General features: G+C 37.3%; 1 protein-coding gene across 1 annotated transcript in view; it reads right to left on the minus strand.

The window, feature by feature from the left end:
* Positions 1-6,838: 6,838 nt before the first annotated feature.
* Ptchd1 (patched domain containing 1) overlaps positions 6,839-20,123 on the minus strand; it is a 51,438-nt gene continuing 38,153 nt past the window's right edge. The window contains exon 3 of the mRNA XM_075957697.1: positions 6,839-12,109. Within this exon, the coding sequence (XP_075813812.1) occupies positions 10,455-12,109 (1,655 nt within the window). The 3' untranslated portion in view covers positions 6,839-10,454. The remainder of the gene's footprint in view (positions 12,110-20,123) is intronic.

Here is a 20,123-nt window from a genome sequence, read left to right on the forward strand (position 1 = left end):
AACACTAACACAGACTCTCTATATATACATAGCCCAGGTTAACCTTGAGCTCACAGGGATCCTCAGCTTCCCTAATGCCACTACACCTGGGTAAAATGATAGGGTGGGTCTATCTATCTATCTATCTATCTATCTATCTATCTATCTATCTATCTATCTATCTATCATCTTTCTCTATATTCTTATAACATTTGTCCTTGTTCTTCAGATTTTAATACCTATGCACAGTGGAATACAATCAAATCCACCTCTACTTTCCTCTCCAGCTTTTCCCTATTGCTCCAACACCCATCCCCCAACATCTTGTAATTTTTTTGACAACCCACTAAGTTCAATTAGTGTTATCATATGTGCATGGGTGTGGGGCACCCACTGGAGTACTTTTAATCCTGTCAGTGATCACATTTTCAATAAAGAAGCATTCTTTCTCCCCAGCAGCTATCAACTGCCAATAAATAGCTCCTTAGTAAGGGGTTTATTAATGCTTGTTGCTAGAAAGTGTTTCAGCTTCTTGTGGGAAATTGTTCTGGGTAAGTTTTCTGTTAAATCTCATCTGGGCAAGCACACATTGTCAAGCTTGAGGGGCAACTGCACTGTTTGTTTGTGGTTTTATGTTTATCTATCTGTTTCAGAACTGATCAACCTTAACTAATTATGTTCTCTAGTGTTTTGATGTATTTTCCTGAATCATCTATTTGCCTAGTGTAAAGAAACCCAACTGGAAACTTGGTACAACTGTGGTGTTTCTAGAAAACATACATAAGATTTCTGAAGAGTGCATATGTGGTTACTCTGAGAAATGTGGTCTCATGACCTACTGACGTGGATACAAATTTAAAAGTGTGGCTTAGCCCCAAAATATATAAACTAATATTCAGTTTCAGGAGCTTCTTTCATAATGGATAATGGTAAAAAAGAGACACATTTAGAATTTAAATAATTTTATGTCTTTTTATTTTTCTGAAACGTAACAAAAATATTTGGTATGGTTTCTTATGTTTTGTTTTTCACCTGTTAAAGCTGTATTTTTTGAGAAAAAACTTAACGTTGTGTAGGTAGGGAGGGGGGGAGGACCTGAAGAACTTGGAGGAAGGGAAGAATGTGAATAAAATGTTTTTAAATTTAAAAATTGTTTTAAATAATAAAAATATAAGATGCTTTGTTATGGAAAAATAAAAGAAATTATACTGCCAGAGAAATGTTTAATAATTATGCTTTGTTTTGCTGTTTAAAAATCATTAACAGATGTTGCCTTCAATGTTAAGAAGACTGCACAATATAGAGCTAGTTTTCTAAAGCTTTAAAACACCAGTATATTTAAATGAATAAGAGAAATTTGATGTATGTGTGACAATTGTATAGCTTGAATTACTTGTGGAATTCCTAGTGATAGAAGGAGGAGTGGTCTCTAAGGTTTCTATTTGTTCTTTGGAACCTATTCCTCATGCTGGGCTGCCTCACCCAGCCTTAGTACAAGGTGAGGAGCTTAGTCTTACCTCATTTTATATGTCATTATTTGTTAACACCCATGGGAGGTTGGCCCCTTTCTGAACAGAAACAGAGGAAACGCGGATTTGTGGGGAAAGGTGGGGGAAGGGAATGGGATGAGAGGAGAGAGGGGAAACTTTTCAGGATGTAAAATAAATGAATAAATTTAATTAATAGTAAAAAGAGAAATTTGATGAAATAAGGACTAAAACAGAGGTGACATGTTGCTTGTTGAACCTGTCATTAAATAATTCAGTTACTATATTTTAAGTTGACGAATGAAACCAGCATAGTGGGTAAACTATAGAACCATCAACCATAAGACAAGAGCCCGACTGTATTCTGTATAAGTTATAGAAGATTAATTATGGAACAATAAACAAAAATGCAGGGTTCTTTTAGTTCATTAAAGAAGTACAGATTATTTCATTTACTTTTGCTTTATCTTATATTGTATTATATTTTATTATGATTCCTTAAATGCCTGTTTGTTGTCTAAGGAGAGACAAAAAGGTATGGATCTGGATGGGAGTAGAATTTGGAGGGACTGGGAGAAGGGTGAGGGGACACCATAATCAGAATATAATGTATGAAAAAAATCTATTTTCAGTAAAAGGAAAATTTAAAAAGTACAGATTGAGGCGTTAATATCTTTCACATTTTGTTTCCCATTTATTTATCTTGTTTTGGGGAAGCACGCATGTCATGGTGCATGTGTGGAGGTCAGAGAGCAACCATATGAAGCTGGTCATCTCTTTGCACTGTGCAGATCCTGAGGCTCAAGCTCAGGTCTTCAGTCTTGCAGCGAGCACCCTTACCCACTGAACTGTCTTACCTGTAATGAAGCCTGAAAAATTTCACTATTGTTAGGTCTCATAATCTGTTATTTCCCACAGATCTGATTGGCTTCAGCTTCCCAATACCTGCTCTTTTCCCTGCTACAGGGGAGTAGAAAAGGTGACAAACCCTCCCACATATTAAGTCCGTAACTCAAGATTGCTGTGAGTTTGAGGTTAGCCTGAGATAGAGTACAGATGTATTTCAAAATGTCTGTGTATGTGTGTTGTGAGGGAGATACTTCACCAGGGACTCTCTTAATTCTACTTCCCCAATTGTCTTTGTGAGTTAGAATTTTCTAGTCATAAATAGCTATGTTGCATGTGTGGTGTTTCCATTAAACTAAATTTTTTTCATCTTCAGTTTTTTATATTTATTCCATTTTTGTATAGTTTTGAGAATTTTATACATGAGTACACTGTAGTTGCATGGTTTCCATCTCTTCCCCACCTCAACTCCTCTTATGTATTCTTGAATTCTTCTTCTGAAATTATTGTATATGTATGTATATATGTATATATAAACACACACGCATACAACTTATTATGGCCAATTGTTGTTTTCCATGTGTGACTGTGTTTAATACTGACCATTAAGGATTGAATGTTTGATCCTGAACGAAACTGGTTCTCCTCCCTCAGCAGCCATTGACTGCCTATGGCTCTTCATCTAGGGTCAGGGCCTTGAACAATGTTCTTCCATCTCTGCTTGGCATGTCAACTGGTGTCATTTGTATAGTCTTAGGTAGGCAACTGTACTGAGAGTTCATGAGTGCAGCATCCCAGTCATGTCCAAAAGACATGGTCTTGCAGAAGTTCTCCATATCCTTTAGCTCTTACAATCTCTCCATCCCCTCGTCCATGATGCTCCCTGAGCCGTAGGTGTAAAGGCTGTGTTAGAGACATCTAAACTCATTTTTTTAATAACCAGGTTTCTGTGATTGTGTCTCCCTTCCTTGAGATATATGACATTCACTGATTTTTCCACCAAATTATTATGGATAAATGAAAAATATTCACTCTTTCCCAAGACTGTAAGTTGGCAAGATGGGATGATCACCTTATTTTATTTTCTACTCCTTTCCCCTTTTTTCTGGACCACCAATCAGTGATTCTATATAAATTTTCACAATTCTAGACCTTGGAAGAAATTTCTGTCATTTTGGGTCTGCTCTTATTACTCATGACTTGGAAATTTTCTTCAAATGCAGTTTTCAATCATGGAACGATTCATTAGCAGTTTGTAAATTACATGTTCAGATTTCTTGTCTTTAAAATGTATTGTTTGGCTGCTCTCAGATGTGTTAATATATAGGGAACACATAGAAGGTGAAAATATCATTTTGTTGGGTTTTCTATGTACAGCTAAAACTCTTGGCCTACCTTCATAAAGCACAAAGAGTCAGGCTGCCAAGGAATTTAAATACGCTCGCATTTGTTAAGCATATTGTAAAAAGTGGTATGTAAATGTATGTACTTAAATGTACTAAATGTGCACACCTATGGAGAGTGCAGCTATGTACACTTAAATACTTTCTGTGGGTGTTATATCCTTCCACATGTACTTGTGCTCTGTGTAATATATGTGATATATATTTGTGTATGTACTGTGCCTGCCTGTGTGTATGTGGAGCAAAGCCAAAGGGTTATGGCCAGTTTTGCCTAGTTGTTCACACTTCTTTGGAGGCATTGTGGCACTTATCTTGGTAACTCTGGCACAACAGGAAAAAGCCCTTTTCAAAAGGCATGTTAATTGAAAGACTATCTGAAAAAGCTGAGAGAAACACATTTCAGGAGTCATAGAAGAGACATCAAGGACATTGTTTTTGATAAAAAAAATATTTATGAATTTCTCTCAGGAGTGAGCCCGGAATGGGTTTGAGAAATGGACTGTCAGAGCCATTTCTGTAGGAATTAGACAAAGCATTTTATAGATCCCAACAAATATACAGCCTTTGAACCTCATATCAGATGCTACAAAGTGGGACTACTATTCCGCTACCTCAGAAGTCTTACCTTACTATGACTTGACAGAGGGTGGTGTAAGTGGCATGGATGAGTTTGCAGTGATTTATGTTCAGGGAAGGTGAACCTGGGATTCTCTCAACATCACCTTAGGTAAATACAGAAGGATTCTATATGGATAAAGTTTAAACTAGAAGAGAGTCAACAGATGCTTCCTCAATCAACGTATACTATGACTAGCTTCTGTCTAGTAGTCAAGAGAATTAGACTTTTAGTCGCTTATGTGTGCAAGGCACCTATTTTTAAAGGGACTTGTCTGTCCATGGTAATAAGTGTTTATTTTCCACTCTCAGTATTATCAAGGTGATAAGGTTGTCAGGTCAGCTCCCACACGTATGCACAAGCTTGGTGTACAAAGTTTGATATAGAACTCAGTTGGGAGAAGGCTCGTCAGGGATGTAATATGCTATTTCTATTGAGTGTGTAACCAAATAGCCTGGAAATAGTCTACTCTTTTCCTGGTTGATAGGGCACACATCTGTGTGTAGGCTTCGTCAGTTTTTTTACTCTGTGTATGTCTGTGGATTGTATTTACTGTAATTTTGAGGACTTATAGACCAGTGGTTCTCAACTTGTGTGTTGAGACCCCTCTGGGAGTCATTTGACCATTTTCACAAGGGTCGTCTATCAGAAAACACAGATGTTTCCTGTGTGATTTGTAACAGTATCAAGACTACAGTTATGAAGTGGCAATGAAAATAATTTTGTGGTTGGGGGTCACCACAACAAGAGGAACTGCATTAAAAGGTCACAACATTAGGAAAGCTGAGAACCGCTGATACAGACTTTGCAAGGCAGTGAAAGTATTGTAGTATTTTGGTGTTCCTCCTGGTAACAAGGGCATAGTGCAGAGAGATCCTTTCCTGGTTCTTCCTGGGGAGCTATGTTTAACTGGTACATAACATAAATTAACACTACAGGATTTAAAAATGAGTGAAAATAGGAATGAAGAATAAATGAACAGAAGTAGGCACTAGGCTTGGCATAAAGAAATCAGTATTTGGAAGAATCTTAGAGAAAAAGTGATTGAGAAGTTCTTGACTGTTCACTAGCCAACATGAGGACGCCAGGATCGCACTCCCACTGAGGTCTTTCTTAATTTAGGGCAGTGCAGGGGTCTTGGAAAACTCTTTTAGAATCTGATGACAACTATGACCCTTCTCATTAGCAAGATGTATATATTGAACATACACATATTTTTGCATGTAATTAATTTTGGGGAGGTCAAACGTTCTTCTCTTCTCCAGCTCACTCATGATCCCTGCTTTGAGAACCAATAATTTAGATAACAAAGTATTTGGCAGTAAATTGGCACAATGGAGAATAAACTGAAGCTAGGAACTATACTTCAGCTATAGTCCCGTACCTTCTTCCAACTAGTTCTGTGAACATTTCACTACTCTGGGTTTTGGTTTTCTCATGCTTTCTTTGTACTTTGCCAAGAAACCTCTGTTCTCTACTAAGTAATTTTCTCTGAAGCCTTGTGGTGCTAATTTGATTCTAATCCAAAACCTTATGTGGTGACTACAGCTCTCTGGCATCTCGTTTCCTTTTCTTTGCATGGCACTCTCATCGATATCAAAGAGGACTTCAAATAGATCACCTGGGAAAAAGGAGAGGACAGACAAGAAGCACACTGGGGAGAGCAGATTAACACTAACTGTTCAGGTGAACTGGCTCTAGTTCATTTGCTTCCCTCTTTGTTTTCTTCTAAACTGACACAAAACAAAAACAAGCAGTTGAAGCCACCACAGGAAGGGACTCTGCCATGTATTGGCTGTAGCAATCTTGTTTTTTTTTTTTTTTGCCAGTGTAGTACCAATATAATATTTCCCCTTTCATGATACATGCTTATAAAAAATAGCCTTATTTTCTAATATGTTTAACTCAAAGTGAATCACCCCAAAGCAATGTTCAAATGTCACCAGACAAGCCACACATAGAGAGTAAGAAGTGTTACTCTCTCTATCCCCACCAATTATCTACATCCCATTTTAAGGTTTATAGTCCAACCCCAATATCTAGGTTCGTACCTTCTTCGCAGTTTCCCACCACATGGTAATCCAGCTTAGTTTTAATGTGACCTCAAAACCTAATAATTTCTTTCTGTGGTAACCCACTGCATTTTTATATAGTTCTAATCTTGGGCAGAGATATACTTTGGAGGTTTATATCCTGAGCCATAATGCTACAGTGTGAAGTTGGCCAATCAAATATAATAATGCCTTGAGTTCTTTCTTTTGTCCCAAGTGCTTCCCAAACACCATCTCAATTCTTACAGTCAACTCGCAATATCACTCAAACTTAATATTTCCAAGTCAAGATCATGCTTTATCTGATTTGTTTGCTTGTGTGCACCCAGTCTTTAGATCAATGTATGGGTATTATTAGGCACTTAAAATTTACTGAATTTAAATGTATTTACTGTTGTTATCCCCCACTGTATAGATGAAGAAACAAACATTCACAGAAGTCAAACACTGCTACAAGCTGCAGGGATACTTTAATAGGATCCAAAGGAATAAAGCCATTATGAAGAGGGTACCATTTGTCTTCAAGAGGCTTTGCCTCATACCATACCACACCCTGAAGGTGACTCTCCATTCGACCTGTTCTTATGAGGGACACAGCCAAGGTCTGTTGCTGGGGCTGAAGGAAGGTAGTGTCATAGTCTTAGAATGCCACAAACAATTGGGCAGTGGTTATTCAAAATAAACAGTTTCTCAAAGGTCTTTTTAGAGCAGTAGATTGTGCGAATAACTGTGGCCATGAACGAGGCCTCTAATTATCTCACGTCTAACTGAAAATGGCGGAAGTGGTAGGAGAAGCAGAAGCCACTTGAACAAAAACCACAAACTAAACAAAAGCAAAATGAAGATAACCCCTTCCCCAACCAAAATAAAATCCAGCCAATCCATTAATCAAACAAGCAAAAACCAACCCAACCCAAAACAAACAAACAAACAGAAAAGAGTTATTAGCAGGAAAAACAGCCAGAAATTTTCATGAGGGTTTGTTTTCCATTTTCTCTGGAACAAACTGTACTTTTAGCGTGTGGTACTTGTTGGAACATTACTGTATGTCTGAATAATAATGTCCAATTTCAATTATCATTTTCTTTCTTGTAAAGCCCAGTTTTCTTGTAAATTCATATCTTCTGCTGAACTCCATTGAATGAGAGAGTATCATTCCTCCTACTTTGGCTTTTCTTATTTTTCTTCTGAAGGCCCAAGTATCACAGTATATTAGTTGACCAGGAGAAACATTTCTGATGAATGGAACATTTTCTTTGGTAAATGGACACCAAAAACCAACTTAAAACCAACCAAATAAGTTTCTTTGGTAAAGTGGACATTAATGTCTTGGTTGGAATTAATTAAAAAATGAAAAAAGTTGCTGAGATCATTTCTTCCCTTTTTAGCAATTTAACAAGCAAAATTTTGTGAAAACTTAAATATTTTGAGTTATTTCTACAGTGTTTTCTCTATGGCAGGATTAGAACAATGTTGCCAGAGCGTAATCAATATTAATATCAACAAATACAGAATCATTGCCTAACAATAAATAAATCTTGGCATGCAGTCCTCCAATAGAAAAATTCAGTTCACAGTCAGAATTTCAGAAACCTTGATTTCAAGTTCTGAAAACAGAAGTTGACAAGTTTGAAAATGCCCTTCATTTAAAAATACAACATCTCAAGATACACAGAGACTCATGTTGGAAAACTAATATCTGTCATAAAACAAAGTTCCACAGTAAGTCATTCTGGATGACCAAGTTGATGATTAAATTCTCAACAAAATCCATGTAGTTGGTCCATGTGTTGTGTCCATTTTGTGAATTCACTAAGCTGAGGTGTTTCACATGGTTGACACGAAATCAATAGCAGATTTAGAACACACTATTCAGAAAACGGTTTAGCAGCATATGATTTAAGAATAAAACCAGTCCCTTCTTCTGTTGTGTTTTATAACTAAGTGCCTAGTTGCAGGCCCATAAGAGAGAAAATCGATTGAAAGAACATCTAAGATGTAAACCTTCCCTTTTGTGAAGAATATGCTTGTCTTTAGATGTAAAGCTCCTCATCTTCTTGTTCAGTGAACAACACATTAGTATGACTGATTAGTGTGTCTGCAGGGGAGACTGGGAGTGTGTGTGATGCACTAGCTACAGTCCCCAGCATATTTGTTAGAACTTTATAGACAAAAGCACATGAGAGCAAAAGCACAGATTTTCACTTAGTGTGGTTACATCATAATCATTTGGGCGGTTTTGCTATTTAGGAGAGTAGCCAACCTAAATCCAGTTCCAGACATAAAAAAACATGTTTGTTCCATAACCAATGAAGCCTTATGTTCCTACCTTACATATGTATTTGGAAGGGGTAGTAGCTGCCTTATGAGAAAATCTGCAATTTCCCTCCCCTGTCTTAGCCATGCTGAAATGATGGAACTCTACTAGTAGTGCAACCCTAGTAAGTTACTTCATTCTTCAAGGCCTGCTTCCCCTTTGTGGAGGAAGGGGAAGTGATACAATATATTTGCACAGGTCCTGAAAGGTAATATGCCTTTTGTAAATGCTCACCATTATATATGCTACATCTCTAAAAAGGACAGACATTGTAGCTGTTTGCCTCAAATGTAACCCAGGATTTGACTTCATTTTATGGATTTGAAGAAATACAGGGTCCAAGGCCAGCATACATACCCCTTCAGATCAAACTGTTTTTGTTTAGATCTATGAATCATTGCCCTTGTAGTTACAACTGTTGCACTATATAAATAATCCAGGCATGTTAATGTACAGAGGGCCTTATGATGAAGTAGAGAGATAGCAAAAAGGCATTTTAGGGGACAGGGAAGGTGATATTCAGCCAGTTTAGCAGGGGAGTTTGGCTGCCATTGTGGATAGGTTTGTACTGGTGTTTGCTGTTATCCAGGGATTTCCACCTATTTTCCTTTGAGCCTTTATCTCCCAGCACTTTTATAAATGACTCATTACCCAGGCTTAGACTTACCAAAAATCTTACTCTTCTCCACTAAGTCAAGTGGAAGTCATCTCATAGCAAAGACATTCTGGCACTTTTTGGCCAATGACGATTTTAGTGTTTATTTCCCTTTCCTTAGACACATGGGCAGATGTTGTTTATGGGCACCCATGCAAAAGTGCATATAGGGACAAACCACAAACATCTGTACTAGCCAGCTCTTCTTTTTTGTTAATATAGAGATACTCTGTAGGTTCAAATAGATTCCTGCTTTTCCTCCAACATGCCAGCCATTTGGAACTTGGCTCTGTGACTTTGCACCCTCAGAGGTTCCTGCCAGAAGCTGTAACGTATAAAGTAGATCCATCTGATGACAAAGAACAAGATATTCTAAAATAGATTTGCCCCAATTCTGTAGTGCTGGAGCTGTCATTGCTTCCTGGGTTCATTAAGTAAACCATACAGGTGGTAAAAGTGTTGCCAGTGGAAGAATATGACAAGTTCATTCATGAAAACAAAAACCTGGCCTCACCTAAGTGAATTTCGGGAAACTCCATTTTAATTTGTGGATGATGTTCAGTCTATCACATCTGCTTCAGAGGTCCTGGCTTTCTTTTGCTGATGAAAATTTTTACAGACTCTCCTTGAGTGTTGAGGTGCTAGATGAGACAATGAAGATCTCAAACCTCAGAACCTAAGTAGAATTACAGCTCTGCCGAAGTTTAGGAAGCCTTGTTCTTTTGAACAATGCTTAAGGATATTTTTGTCATGGCAGCTGACCTTGCAATCAGTTGCATTTTCTTACAACACAAGTAACTTGTGCAGTGGGGTAATATCCCGCTTATTAGTAAGTGTTCCTCTGTTTGATCTTATTTAAAACACTCTGAGTCCTGCGTGTGTGTGCACACACGTGTGCATATAAGTAACTTCTCTTTCATAGCAACCCCTTTACTTTAATGATTTTAAAGATTCCACACCTGCTATCCTCATCTTTTACTTTTTTTCCAGTGCTTGTTTCTTATTCTTTTAGAAACAGAGCAACTTTGACTATGTTTCATCAACATCAGCTTTTTGGTCTTGGTAAGACCTAGGGTGAAAAATATACGAAGCAGATACCATCACACTGTGGTAATCTGGTCAACCACTCGGGTACTATCAATATCCACCATTTCGACACACTCAATTTCCTCCCGGTTTTCAGGATTTTTCTTCTCTTTTCTTTTTTTCTTAGAGGGTGGCAGGAAAGTCAGTATCACAGGTAAAATGGCAAAGCAGTGAAAGAAGGTGACGAATGCTATTAAAAACAAGCACCTGAACAGTGTACAGGTCAGATTTGAAGGCACAGCTGCGAGAGGAAATAGACCAACAATATAACAGAGGTAACTCTGTAAAATAGCTACCCCATGCACTTCCAGGGCATTTTTTACCCATTTAGTTCTTGTAAAATCCTTGCCCAGAACAAATGTGGATAACAGTGGAGCACAATTGTCAATTGTGTAGTTAATTCCATAGATTAAGCAGAGCACAGAAATGCAGTCCAGTTCTACTTTCCACAATGTCATGAAGCCTATCACTCCAAACTCCACAGACACAACTGTTAGAGTGATCCAGACATTGATCAGCGAATTTGCCACCAGGAATGCTGAGAAAAAGAGCAGGAACAAAGCACTGATGCAGGAGTTGTGCAGGGGGGCTCCCAGAGAGGAGGAATATCGATCTATGAACACAAAAGACGGATTAAAGACAATGAACTTCACCTTAGAGGTGACTGAAAGTCTCCTCAAGGTCTCCAAGAGATCATAGAGTTCTTCTTTGTTTGTTTCCATGGTCTTGGCCACCAAATACATTCTAGAGGCCACTATATCAACCTCATCATTGTACTTTTTTGAGAAGATGATGTCCTCTTGAAAATGTGAATATTGAGGAGATTTCAGGAAGGAACTCCTCAACATGTCTGTGAAATTTTTCTTAGGCAAGTCAGTGGATATATTGAGTTTCCGGAGATAATTTAAGTAGCTTTCAAACCAGGATAGCCGCACAAACCCCTTAGTGAACTCTAGAACATCTTCCTGGACACTAGAGTTCCAATATTCTATGGACTCATATATGTAAAATCCGATAACAGGACTGTAGTTGCTAAAGTACTTTTGCTGGGCAGTAGTGTACTCAATGGTTTGTGTTGCAGTTGCGACGATGTTACTAAGGTCTGACCCTTCGCTGACCTGCAGGTAGCCCATTAAGGCAAAGGAAATATAAACAAGGTAAAAGAGGACTACAAAAGGCTTGACATAGGTGTTGGTTATCCAGTCACAGTAATAGCGCTTGAGGAAACATACCAATAAGTGACTCTGGTAAGTGTTTGCTTCCTCGCCTTCAGCTGTGTCCTCACTGAATCTAGCTGTCAGAAGAAACCTATACCATGCTGGCTTCTCCTGCAACACCTCAGGCTTTGGAACTTTTCTACAGCATATACTATGCTGGTAATTGTTTTCTATGTAGCCAGTGAACACAAGGCTGGAACCATAAAATGAGAGTACATAGAGGTAGTTGAAGAGGATTGCAATACAGGAATTGCAGCAGAAAATCCTGGCTGCCTCGATGTTCGTGAAAGGGCTGGCCCCTATGCCAAAGGTGACCAAGTACATGGCAGTGGTGAGAGAGAAGGAGAGCATGGAGTCTGCATAGACTTCTGCAGTTCGCTCTTTAACGTGTTGGTCCTCTCTAGTTTTTCTCCACGAGGATAACATTTCAAAAGTCCCATATAATCCATGACCTGAAGAGGCAGAAAAAAAGATCAGAGTAAAAGTTTTAAGGAACAGATCTTTGTAAAGAGGGGTATCAATTTGATCATGGGGGTTTAATGGATCATAGTAAATATAATCAGCTTTAGTGGTGACAGGTTTGGGAATGCTGGGGACGTTTCCTGTGTTTTGCAGAATACGTGTTCATTGATAGTCTCTTCTATGATAGTGAGAAGAGCAGAGGTCTTCAAGGTCGCCACTAGCCTAAGAAAGCTGGATTAATTTTTGCCAGCAGGATTCTGAGTTGACTCAGGCCTATGCTTTTTAGACGTTATATACATCAATAGCTTGTGGTGGTCAGTACAATTTGATTGGTGGAACACTCCAAAGAATATAGCAGATACCAATCATTTAGTTTTATAATCCCATAGGTACAATGGGAGGGGTTAGCACAGAGGAAAGCAGTGGGCAGAGTATTCCCCATCAGTGTCAATACCTTCTATTAAAATTGGTCAAGCAGAGGGCTTTAGCGATAAAGAAGCACTGTATTTAGTTTGAGTAGTAACGGGAAACTAAATCACAGTCTCTTTTTTCTTCACTAAATATCAGAGCAGAAAGCAATAAATCCGAGAAAGAGAGGAAAGCAAAATAAGTATAAACAAGTTTGAGTAGAACATACAGAAAGAAGAAAAATAAAGAAAGAAGAACAAGATTCATGTGAACCCTCACTACTACTACTACTACAAATGACAATCGGATTAAAGGTTTATGACCTCCATTTGTTTTTAGGTTTTTTTTTTCACCAATTCTAGTTGTTCACAGATAACATATCAAATATACAGTGATTCTATCAACTTCTTGATACCATTTGGCAGTGGTCTTTTGGTAATAACTTCCCTCAACTGCTTAGGGCTCTTGGCTCCCTGTTTAGAATTCCAGCAACGTCAGGGTGGCATAGATACAGTGACTGTCCGTGCTGTAATTGCATCCTGTTTCTTGGAAGTTTGACTATGCCTTCTGTACCTCTCCTGGTTGGAACTGGACACTTCCTCACTGCACCTCCCTGTCTGCCCGAGTCACATTAAAAATCCAGCCCAAATCACCCATCCTGGCTTTGGATAATCTCTGTCTTGGTACTAGGATAGAAGATCTAATTGTCTGTTTCTACACCTTGACAAATTCAGTCCCATTATTGAGGACCATACTTCACATTGATGTGATGGACTGGTTTTGAAAAAAAGAAGGAATTTCAAATCTGCAGCCGTGTGTAATTGAGTGAAGCCAGTCACCATTATCTTGTAGTCAACATAACTGAGCTTATGTCTCACCTTGAACCCAGGCTGGCATTTATATCTTTATTGTACAGTCCTGACCTCAAACACGAGAACTGATTACATAGTAATGATACAGGCCTGTTTCCTCCGAAGGATGTGGCATTCATCTTAATTTATTAGACATCATTTTACAGCTGCTTTTAGAGGTCAGGCCAAGACTTCCGATTTGATTACGAGTACCACGGCCCCTATTAAATTGGAGCACCTAAATTCCCCAGATAGGAAGTGAAAGTGTATTTGTTGACTGGCATTCTGCTGTTAATTATGTTTTAGGCAGTTAACAAAGTCTAGTCTAGAGAGGGAAAACTAGCTATTGAACCTTGTTTCCAGTTTTCTCGGGGTGAACTGACCAAGCTTTTATTAAAAGCAAACTAATCTTTGTGAGTAATAAGAAGACTAATACCTAAGAGACATCAGTGCCCTGGGGAAATAAGACTGACCGGTGTATCTGGGGTCATGAAGAACAAGTAGGTATTGGAAAGTAAACAATACCTCAGGAGTTGCTGCAAAGTGCAAAGAGTTTTCTAGAGTATTTACTTCCTGCAAACAGAAATACTTCAAAATAAGACTTTAGTAGCCAGCATTTAAGTATGGCAAGAATATAAAGATCATATAGCAGAATTACAGTTAATCATATAGTTAATTTTAGGGAAAATTAAATGCAAAACTGAATAAGAAATTAAATATAAAATAAAAATAAAATTAGTGGGATATTTTATAATGTTATTATCTGACACTTGGACAATACAATAGGAATCCATTTCTTAGTGTACTGTTGAAAAACCATAGGAACTAAATGAGAAAAGAACTTTGAATTAACAGAGCAAAAAGGTGATAATAAGGTTCCAGGATGAAAATAATCACACTCAAGGAAAGAGGAAAATACACAAGTTCTTTTGCTGTCTTTTAAACGCCCATTGTATATAGTTTAATATTTTTCATTGAGTTGTGAGTCTTTTTGCATATGTTTTTGGCTCAAGGGGCACTTCCAAAGAAAAATTTTATTCTCAGGGTCTCTTAGGAGACCCCTCCCCTTTCCTAACTCCCCATCTTTCCTCCTCCTTTTTTCTTGTATGTGAAGGCCCTCACAGAGGTCAGAGAAGGCAGGGAGAAATAATCTATTCCATCTGATCATTCATTTGTTGCTAGCTATCAATGGCCTTTCTGTCACTACTCATGGTAGGCTAGAACCTTGTTTCTCAATCCACACCTGCCAATCAGATTCCTGTACCCTCAACTCCAAATTGTAATTGTATAATATCTTTAAAGAGTCCTTGAATTTCTGGGATAATTGCTGATGCCATAACACTTTTCTACACCCCAGGCAGTCAAGGGTGAGATAGGTGCCAAGAGAGTTCCAGGCCCTCTTAGGGATTTGTTAGCAGCCTGGAGTGCCTGGTTGGCACTAGACTCAGGTTACAGCTTCATGTTTATGCTTAAGAGGTTGGCCTATTATCTTAAAGGAAAGATAAATTGTGGGAACCCTGTTCCCTGGCTTGGACTCAAGGAGAAACACACACTAAGAGCCCATAAAACATCCCTGAAATTCCTTTTATGTTCAGAACTACAGTTGAATTTCCTTTAGTTTTGACATTTAAAGGTATAGTTTTAATTACGAACTGCTTTGGGACAATGGTCTATGAAAACAGCTTCCCTTAGTTTGGGGAAACTGGGACAGAAAATGAGGCTACCTGAAGAGTAATTAGGAACATTTCACCAAACAGTAACATTTTTTCATTCCCCTGCCAGCCAGCCCTGGCTTTCTCTTTTGCTGTTACTCTAACAGTAAAATGGGAAAGTTAGGGATAGAGAAATGTGGAGGGGTAGGTAAGGGGGAAGCTTTTCATAGGATCCTTTTCACTCCACTTTCATCTCACACAGGGTGGGCTCCTTCTTTGACTTGCTTAGAACCTTGAAGGGCAAATCTTGTACTGTCTAAGGACTGAAGACATTTTTCTGAGGTTTGAGTATTATTTTCTTCTTTTAAAAAAAAGTTGTTTTTTTAAAAAAAATTAGAAAACATGTCGTTGTTTGCTTTGTGTTTAATTTAAAGTATAGTTTGGAGCTGGCAAAATAGCTAGTTAGTAACGGTGTCTCCCAGCAAGCCTGATGACCCTCTTTAGGCTCAGGTGGTACAAAGAGAGAACTGAGTGACACAGGTCGTCTTCAAACTTCCACACGCTTGTTCTAGCTACCTTTGGAGATTATAAACAACTCTGAAGGCTTTGGCTAGATCGTAGAAAAGATCTTGGGTGAAGGCGGGATTTAGTTTTTGAGTATGCCTGGAAGTTGCCTTAAATGACTGAAAGATGTGTGTGTGTACTTGCATGTATGCGTGTGTGTGTGTGTGTGCGTGCATGTGTGCGTGTGTGTGTGTGTGCGTGCGTGTGTGTGTGTGTGTGTGTGTATGAACTTCCAGGGTTTGGAACTAATGATGAGAAACAGCAGGACAGATGATAAATAACAGTAATGGTAGAAGAAACTCAGCTAGCTAATCCTCTAGTCACTTAGAATGACTTTCGGGCATACTCACAGATTAAATCTCACTTTCACCTAAACTCTTTTCTGGGGTACAGCCAAAGCCTTCAGGGTTGTTTATAATCTACCAAGAAAGGAATTCACTAGTTAACTCCACCCAGTAGATATGTTTCTAGAAACTTGTTCTTAAAGTGAATCATGCTTTAAGTTTGTTTAATATTATCCTATGAGAGACCTTTGGGGGAGATTTGGTTTTGCTTATTTGCTTTTCCAAAGACTAATCATAAGGATTGCTCTACTTTGTCCTGCTGGATTTTGTAAGTTTATTTTTCCATAGTCCCAGATTTCCCTATTTTCTTCAGTCCTCACAGACACAGCAGAAGCCTCCTCACGTTTTAATCCCTTCCCTACAGGCAGCATTTCCTCAGCTTGAGTTCCTTGAGGAATAGCTGACATGAGTTCCACTGAGATGGCTTACTGGTAGATCATCCTTCAGGATAAAATGAAGTCACTTATAAAGCACCTGTGTAGTGCCAAATTTCACATATGTAAACAAAAGTAGCACAGTCCTCTAAAACGTCCACAGATTACAATGGATAGACAAACTCTACTGAAAGCGTATTTTATTCTTAGATGACTCTCACTAAGTAGTTTGTGTTTATAAAATGCTTTTCTCACATGGCATCTGCATAAATCCATGATTTTTGTTGTATCAAAAAAGAAATCTCAAGCATATGCATTTTTAGACTGAGTAACACCTATTTTCAGGGAGAAGTTCATTAATGGGGTTACATTTAAACTTGGTCGGTTATAAACATTTACTTTACAATATGAATTGTTTGGCTTATTCCAGCCTGTTCTGTGTCACAGTTAAGAGTAAGAGTAGAAGTGTACTCTACTTAAGTAAAGACAGATGCTTATATCAGGGAGGGATATATGCATCTTAGTCTTTCTACTAGAGACTTGACACATACTGGTTATTCCAATCACAACTCAGGGTTTGAATCTGAGAAATGGTTTTCTTTTGCTAGATAACTGCATATAAAAGTCCAAGAAATTATTTTGCTAATAGATCTTCTTTATGTAAAGATAGAGTATTATATGTAAATATACTAGGGTACTTTGATATTATGTACAAATGTATTATATAAAACCAGTATATATAAGTAAGGTCTATAAATATATACTATGGGCATTATTTTATGTCTTTTCACATGAAAACATATGTAATATATAAACTCAAGTATTTATGTTATATCCTATTCAAGCATATTTTATATATTCATATATAAAATATTCGAATATATCCAGAGATATATCTTTGTTTAAATATTCAAAAATAAGCACTGTTAAATAATATTAATGTTAATTAATTCTAATATATAACATGAAGTAATTCTACACTACATATGATTTCTGCCATAGATAATGCTATTTATAATATATAATGCACACAAATTATACCCCCATATAAATATTAGGTAAAAAGTTGACTAAAAGGAATTTATTTACTGATGAAGCAGATAAGTGTTAGTGCCGTTATATTGATCAATGCAGAGAACAAGCTAGAAAGCTATCCACATTTTGTTCTTAGTGAATAATGTAGTAAAGTTTAAGTGGACAGCAAGAGTTCTTTCACAATGAAGTTGAATCAGTTTGCACAGTGAGCTCCTGTAGACCCATCTGAGTTATTTTGCAATTTTCTGATATTCTAGTCCAAATAGATACTAGGTATTTTTCCTTATGTTCTGTTTTTCCAAGGTTCAGCATTGGCTGCTCTCCCATTCTTTGGATGAGACTAAGTCAGAAGACTACCCAAAGGTTACCTAGAAGACCTGTATCAAAGGCACAACTCCCTTACTCAGTGAGTTCTGCCTTCTCCAATCTGTGCCCCTAGCCATGCCATGTCTTAGTTTAAGGCAAGGTGCATATAAATAAATTGGTTTTGCTCTACTTCCACCTTAAGCTATTTTTTCCACCTTCCATTTACAATAATAATGACTGGCAAGAACTAATCACAAAATTAGATTCCATATGTCTTTAAAAATTATACAACTATAGACTGTTATTTAAAAGATTAAAAAAGAACCTAGAAAATATTGTATGGAAATACTCTTATTTTGAAAATTTTCATTTATTATTATTATTACTAGTGTGGGTGTGCATGTGTGTGTCTGAAAAGGGCAGAAAAAAGTATCAATGGTTATAGTTGCCCAATTTGTGTGTTGGGAACTGAAATCCAGTACTCTGCAAGAACATTGAGTGCTCTTAACTATTGAGTTATTTCTTCAAGCCTGGAATTATTATCTTATTTAAAATCATATGGACAAAAGAAATACGAGAAACAAAATCCATTTTTTTTGAGACAAGGTTTGTCTGTATCTTTGGAATCTATCCTGAAACGCTGACCTCAAATTCAGAGAGATCTGCCTGCCTCTGCTTCATGAGTGCTGGGATCAAAGACATTCACCATCACCACCCAAAGAGAAACAAAATCTTAATAAGCAGTTTGTTTTAGGAACTCTTAAAACTATTAACTATTGCCGGACAGTGGTGCCACATGCCTTTAATCCCAGCACTCAGGAGGCAGGAGGATCTCTGTGAGTTCGAGGCCAGCCTGGTCTACAAGAACTGGTTCCAGGACAGGCTCCAAAGCTACAGAGAAACCCTGTCTCAAAAAAACAAAAAACAAAAAACCCCTATTAACTATTTTATATCTAAACTAAGTATTTCCATATTACTCTATATTTCTATTCTATTATATACATTGTCATATTGCTACAAATAGCATATTTCTATCATAATGTTTTATGTTAAACTATATGAAATTACCATTTTTATCATTCAGATATTATTGGGTATCGTTATCCATTGTCTAGGTAAAAGATGGTTGGATATTGGTAACTTCAGCTAAACCTTTGATACTATCTGGAAGATATTTTCTTTTCCCTCATGTTTCTATGATTTATGGACCCATTATAATGTAAACATCTTTCAAGTTTGTTTAATCTGAGAGTGAGAATAATTAAGGAATAAATCATTTCAGTTGTAACTAACCTTCTTGCACAATTTAGTGTAACCCTTTTTTTGAGCCACATACACTGTTATCACACTTCAAGTGGTATCAGTGACAACAAACCCTTAAAGAAGTAAAGTTAATCTTTGGTTCCTGCTAAAAATTCGGATAATCTTAGAATATACTACTGTAAGATGGCAACTTTTCTGATATTATTTTTCTCCTAGCACTTAATATACATTCTATTCCCATTCACATCCCTGAAACTATGAAGTCTGGTTCGGTAAGTCATAAAAGTGCTGTGTGCTTCACTGGTTAGATAATTCAGAAGAGAGCACCCTGGACTTGGCACTTGACCTTTTCAAAATTGAAGAGTGTTTTGCATCTCATCCAATATCCAGGGCTCTTGAATTTCAACAAAGGCAAAGTGACCCTTGGAAGTTAAAATGTCACATAAAAACTGATATCCAAACTATCTTTCACAATAACTTCAGTTCTCTCTTTTATGTGCATGGAATGTATATGAGAAACAATCCTTTCATATGCATAAGGAATAAAACCTTCCTCTGTTCCTTCTACGTTCTCCAACTCCTTTCCTGACTTGTTTATGATAAGCCAAGCTGCATAAATAAATATCACACCTGTAAGGAGAATCTGCACATACAAAAATATACAAAAATGATGCCTATTTATTAACTCATACTCAACTGGACAACCATGATGTAAATCTTAATTCTTTAGAGGACATTTTACAATAGCTATAAATGATGCTTACAAATATTAATACTGCCCTATCTGACACTAATATAAACAACTAAGTTCTTCTCTAAATTCTAGCAACAAAAAATGGCAATAAACATTTATTATACTGTGGACCTTTGAGGATTTCAGCTCTAGATAAACTACCCTGACTCATCTAGAGAGAGGTTACACAGAATTGGAAGTGTCTAATATACAGACACTGATGAAAAACATTCTAAATCATGAGCTATTTATGCTTATGTCATTGTCAAGTTGATTCATCTGTGTAGGATATATTCTTTTTGCCAGAGATATCATGTATCATCTTAGCTAGAAACATACAATCACATCCCATTATGATGAACTCTCAGTGTTTATTCAAATTCCTTCCTCTTGTGGAATCTTGTCAAGTTAATACTTCTTAACACTTGTGGTCTTAAAATTTTCCATTGTAAATCAGCTGCCATTTTGGCATTT

The sequence above is a fragment of the Microtus pennsylvanicus genome, chromosome X (genome assembly GCF_037038515.1).
Source record: "Microtus pennsylvanicus isolate mMicPen1 chromosome X, mMicPen1.hap1, whole genome shotgun sequence".
Taxonomy (NCBI): Eukaryota; Metazoa; Chordata; class Mammalia; order Rodentia; family Cricetidae; genus Microtus; species Microtus pennsylvanicus.